Source organism: Arachis ipaensis, chromosome B8 (genome assembly GCF_059453495.1).
Source record: "Arachis ipaensis isolate K30076 ecotype BB chromosome B8, ASM5945349v1, whole genome shotgun sequence".
Taxonomy (NCBI): Eukaryota; Viridiplantae; Streptophyta; class Magnoliopsida; order Fabales; family Fabaceae; genus Arachis; species Arachis ipaensis.
This window is the reverse complement of record NC_142443.1, coordinates 50,405,770-50,411,676: the sequence shown is the minus strand read 5'-3', so window position 1 is coordinate 50,411,676 and position 5,907 is coordinate 50,405,770. Positions and strand designations below refer to the sequence as shown.

Here is a 5,907-nt window from a genome sequence, read left to right as displayed (position 1 = left end):
TTTGAAAACATCTGATTAATAAAATAGCACACCTTTCTGCAACTCGTTGGGAGATGACCTGGGATTCATACTCCTAGTATTTTAATTTTAATTCTTGTGACAACCTTTTAAATTGATAAGCGGAATTCTAGTTGGTTGAGAACTATACTTGCAACGCATATCTTATAACAATTCTTGACTCTCCAATTTTTGCCACGTCAGTCACTAACTCGGTTGCTAAGCTGGTGGTTGCTAAATTGGTTGCTAATAGTTAAAATAGCGACCAATTCAGTAATCAAATGTAGATACTAATTTAAAGCAACTGGTCACTAAATTGGTCATTATTTTTAACTTAGCGACCGCTTTATAATAACGCTATAACTAATTAGTCACTAAATCGGTCGCTAATTAAAAAAAGTTACTAAATTACTCTACCCTCACTTACCCTAACTCAGCCTAACTAGTGACCATTCTCACCTTCTCAAACGGTTGTTGAGCTACACTTCTCCCCCTCCACCATGGATGTGACCACCACTGGAAGCACCGCACAACACAACACTCTCTCCATTCATGACGTCGTCGTCTTCTGAGTTTGCAGTGCCGGCATCGTCGTCTGAGCTTGCAGTCGTCATCGTCGTCTTTCGAACTCGTAGTGCTGTCATAGTCGTCTTCCGAGACTCGGTGCCGTCGCCGTCATCTTCATCAATTTCTTTTCTAGTTGATTTGTTCAATTGGTTTACAAGGAGTTCAATTTGTTCCGTTATTACTATCCGATAACCTCTATTTGTTTAATTTGTTCAGGTATGTACTTGATGAATCCATATTTGATGATGATTTTTGGTTAGAATTGAATGGATTTTCATCATATAAACTTGCACTTATTCCCTTGAATAGCATGCTTTTGAACTTCCCTCCCAAATTACGCTTGATTATAAAAATATGCTCTTTTGTGCCTAATTTAATCTATTATATTCCATTTGCCTTCCATTCGATGCCTTGATGTTGTTTGTGAGTGATTACAGGTGTATAAGGTAGGAATGGGTTGGAGAAAATGGAAGAAGAGCATGCAAAGTGGAGGAAACATGAAGAATCAAAGGAGATGAGTTCAGAGACGTGTGCGTGCACACGGCTGCTTGTGCGTACGCACAGCTGCCAAATCAGAGTGCGTGGATTGCTTCGAGCACGTTGCGCGTCCATTCAAGCATTGCCTAGTGTGCATGCGGTGTGCGAACGCACGCATCTGTGCGTCCGCACATGACTTCATTAAAAGAGCACGTGACTCGCGATTTGGGGGCTTTGGAGGCCCATTTCTGAAGTCTTTTAGCTCATATTGGAGGGGAAATGAGGGACATAAGATAGCATATCATTAGTATAGTTTAGGAGTAGTGGTAGGAAGCTTTTAGTTTAGTTTTTCTCTAAGTTTTTCATCAACTCTATTAGGGTTTATATTAGGATTTTACATTCAAGTGCCATTTTCCATTTTGATCTTGGATTTTGCTAGCTTTCATTGTAAGTATTCTCTTGTTATTACTCTTTATTGTTATATTGTCATTACTCTTTCTTGTAATTCAAGTTATAGTTCAATTTTCCTTCTCTCTTGCAATTTCAATTTCTTGTTGATGAATTTGATGTTTGAAGTTTGTTTTATCCTTTCTTGTGTTATCCTTGTTGATTGAAATCAATTGTTACTTTTAGTTTCAAGCCTTTTCTCATTTTTTCCATGTTTAAGGTTTTTGCCCACCAAGTGTTTGACAAAAGGTCAAAATGGTTTTAGGCTAAATTTTTGGTTCTTGGCTTGGGAAAAGTGAGCAATTGGGTTTCTAGAGTTGGAATGTCCAACATTTAGTTTCAATTCTTGGATTGTTAATTGTTCTTGTTCCCACTAACGCTAATTTGTTGCTAAGGCAATTAGCAAGCAATTTAGGATTTGTGAGTTGAGAACACTTATGCTCATTTAACTTACTTTCCGATGTGAGGGTTGATCAAGTGAGACTAATCCATCATAATTGTCATAGTTGTGGTTCCAACAAGGAAAGGACCCTTAGCTCACTTTAAGCCAAGACTCTTTTTGATGCTTTCAATCTTTCATACATTTCTATGTTAATCTCTTTTACACTTTACTTGTTTATATTACATAGTCGGTTCCTTAATTTCTTCATTAGTTCAATCATTACAATTTTGGATGTTCTTTTATTGCTTTATATGTTCATTTCTTAATTGATAACCCCTTGATCACTACAACCGAAATTGCACACTCATTGTTCTAAAGTACTCTTTGGGAGACGACTCGGTAGTCAATTATTCTCGGTTTTGAATTAGTTTTGAATTGTGACATATCTTTTGAGTTTCTAATTTGATTGATGGCCAACTTGTTGGGTTAGGACTATACTTACAACGCCAATTCCATTTTGGATAATCAAGTTCCTAACCCGTGTACTTGGGGGACACCTACCAAATTTTGGCGCCGTTGCCGGTGAGTTCACTTTAAGTGCAATGAGTGCTACAATTTTGGTTGTTGTAAATATGTGAATAGTGTAAATACTTGATTTTTGATTTGCTACTTGGCATTAATTGTGGATACTACTTTTCTCTTTAGTAGTCTTAGTAGTCGTTGATTGTTAAGTTAGTTCTTGTTTACTTACCTATTTTTATTTTTCCTTTCATAATTGCATGCTTTTATTGCCTCCTCAGTTGAATGACACGGTTGCTTCACTACAAGAAAACAAGCTTTTTGCTACGCTTTTAAAGCGTGGCGAAAAGTCCTTAAAAGCGTAGCGATAGCTTTTCGCCACGCTTTTTGAGCTACCGGCACGCTTTTGAAAGGGTCACAACTGCAAGGGTGCCGGTTGCTCTATCGCCACGCTTTTCATGACCTATTGGCACGCTTTTTTTCTTGCCACGCTTTTAAAGACCGGCACGCTTTAAAAGCGTGGCCATATGTGTGAACTATTGCTACGCTTTTAAAGTGTGCCAAAATCAAGATATGGCTACGCTTTTAAAGCGTGCCAATATCAAGACATATAGCTACGCATTAAAAGCGTGCCAATAGCAAGACATATGGCTACGATTAAAAGCGTGCCAATAGGTGTGAGATACAGCTACGCTTTTAAAGCGTGCCAATAGCAAGACATATGGCTACGCTTTATAAGCGTGCCAATAGGTGTGAGATATAGCTACGCTTTTAAAGCGTGGCTGTTCATGTGCACTGCAACGTATATCGCCATGCTTCCAAAGCGTGGGAACAAGTAGAGATATGGGTACGCTTTAGAAGCGTGCCAATAGGTTCTGAACTGAATTACAGCTCGCTTATAAAAGCGTGGCTGTTGATTGCTGTTGTGTATGGCCACCCTTTTAAAGCGTGGCTGTAAAATAGTTCAGTACCTATTGGCACTACTTTTTTTATAAACCTTACAAAATCATAGATAATTTCAAAATTTAAAAGATGACTACTAATTTTAAATCAACAAATCCTTGCTTCATAAACTTGTCACAGAGAAAGTGTTTGATCACATGTTAGTTATACTCTAACAAAATACCAAAAATCAAAGTCTCATCCACTAGCAGTTTCTTAATACATGAATTACAATTCCAACATGGGTTACATTATCTACTTCCTTTACACTTCATTACAAAATATAAAACTTCATGATTACTGATCACCATTGTGAGCGAAACTGTTTTCAACACTTCCCTGCATAATTTTAAATATTATTGTGTTAGTGCATCTTATACCAAACCAAAAAATGGAGACATATATTATCAACAAATGAATGTTATAGTTGTACAATAATTGTAACCAGCAAAGGCTTTTCTTTCATTGAAAGCCAGGATACTTTTTTTGTTCTTAAAGTTTTCAAAAAAGGAAAAAAGGGTACTGCTATAGCTAGGAAGCTAACAATCAAACTGCCCCCCTCCCCTCCTTTTTTTTTTCTGCAACAGTCACATGTTTCTCAACAATGGCATGTATCACCCTAACTCCTAATATATTTCACAACCAAATTAACCATTCTTGTAGCCCTATACTGCACCTGCAGTCACATGCATGCACAATTTATACTAGCAACTGGAAAATCAATACAAATTGCATATGGATCAATTCTATAACCGATCCCCAATAAATAAATCAAGCAAAATGAGATATACCATGAGAGCCATTAATTCCTTCTGGAGTCTGCAAAAATCAAAATAAACAAAAACATTAAAATTCAATTATGGTTTCTTTTCTTTTTCTTTATCCAATTTGATTAGGAAAAAGTGCAAATCTTCAAAGATTTCTCATGTTTTCCAAAATTGAGATTCAATCCAAAATTGGGATTCAATGCCACACTAGATACAAAATAAAACACTACTAAAAAGTCAACAACTTTGAATTCAGATTCCAATTCAACACCATTAGCACCATTTAGAATCTTTTATCTCACTATCAAATGTCCAAAATCAACAACAACAATAAGTCAACTACTTTAAATGGAAATATATCGAATATCCAAAGATAGTGACTTACATCTTTGGGTGGAATATGAGTTGATTCGAAGGAGCGAGGAGTATTTCTCGGTCTGCTACTTGAGGCATCCAAAGGAGAATTTTGGGCAGCTTGCACTAAGGCTGCTACCTCTTCCTCACTCATTCCAGGGTTGACTTGGTGCACCAATACCTTTAATAAACTACATACACCGTCCATCTTCTTCTCTAATGATTCAACCTTGTTGTTGTATTCAACCTTGACTTGTCGAATCTCCTCATCCTTTTTAAGAGAGCTTTTTGTAATCGAAGCCCCAAAACAACGAACTCGACCTGGTTGGTCCTTTCCTAACACTCCTACAAATGCATCCTCATCATTTTCCCCTGCCTCTATGCGGGTTTGAAGTTCAGCCTGCCGTATTAATTTAGCATACAAACAATATTAATAGAAATCACTATAGAAATCACTATAGAATTAATATTGTACATTTCCAAATACAAATACAAACAACTCACAATTGTGCTTTGCGTTTTAGCATCAATTTCTTTTCCCTTTTTACTTGTGCGAGTTGCTATGAAAACTTCAACTCTTGATGGTTCTTCACTGTTCTCTTTAGAGTCGCGCTAGAGTACATATAGAAAAATTTACATGAAGCATGCTAACTAGTAAACTACAAGCTGAATATAAATGAGAAATCACAAAAAAATAAGTTACATTACCAGCTGCTTGCGCACTATTCCAAAATTTGTGGAACCCATCCGGTGAGGACATGTTTGCTTTGACCTATTTTCAGCATTCTTAGTAGACACAGCCTAAATATAAACATGAAAAAGAGATGTTATTATTCTTAATAAACATGTTTTCTTGTTTTTTCAAAATCACACTACCTTTTTCCAAAACACCAAGTTTAATCACATAAAGAACTAAAAGACAATATTACCTTAACAGTCGGAAGACTCCAATACCGAATTAGTTTGCGAAATTGAACCTCCGGGATCTCTAACGGTCGGTTCTTTATCATTTCTTTCTTTGTGTTGTACTTCAAGAAATGTTCCTTTTTTAACACGTTCGGAATCCGTCGCTTGCTAAGCCAAGTCTCACATTACGAGGCTCCTTTGCAAAATCTTCATGTCGACTGTCAAATGCTTTCCAAGATTCACCATCGGCAGGATGCCTTAACGACCCATCTTTAACACGTTCTTTATGATGCCAAGACATAGCTTCAACCGTCCTTGTGCACATAAAAAGCCTTTGAAGTCTGGGAATCAGGGGGAAATGCCTTAGAGTTTTTGCAGCAACTTTACGAGGCTTTTTAGATGAGGTAGCATCGTCCTCTTCTACATGATGCTCAATATAACGGGATGTTCCACAGACATGGCAAGATGAGTCATTCTCATGCCCTTTCCGATACAACATGCAATCATTGGGACATGCATCGATCTTTTGGTAGTCAAGACCCAAATTCT

The 5,907-nt window shown here is 37.1% G+C and overlaps 1 protein-coding gene across 1 annotated transcript; it reads right to left on the bottom strand.

Annotated features, from left to right (window-relative positions):
• Positions 1-476: 476 nt before the first annotated feature.
• LOC148548041 (uncharacterized) lies at positions 477-5,462 on the bottom strand. The gene is made up of 5 exons (XM_088495573.1): positions 5,382-5,462; positions 5,161-5,253; positions 4,484-4,852; positions 3,633-3,670; positions 477-759 (listed from the first exon to the last, which is right to left on the bottom strand). The coding sequence occupies exons 1-5, from the start codon at positions 5,460-5,462 to the stop codon at positions 477-479; spliced, it is 864 nt and encodes a 287-aa protein (XP_088351699.1).
• Between the last annotated feature and the right edge of the window lie 445 nt (positions 5,463-5,907).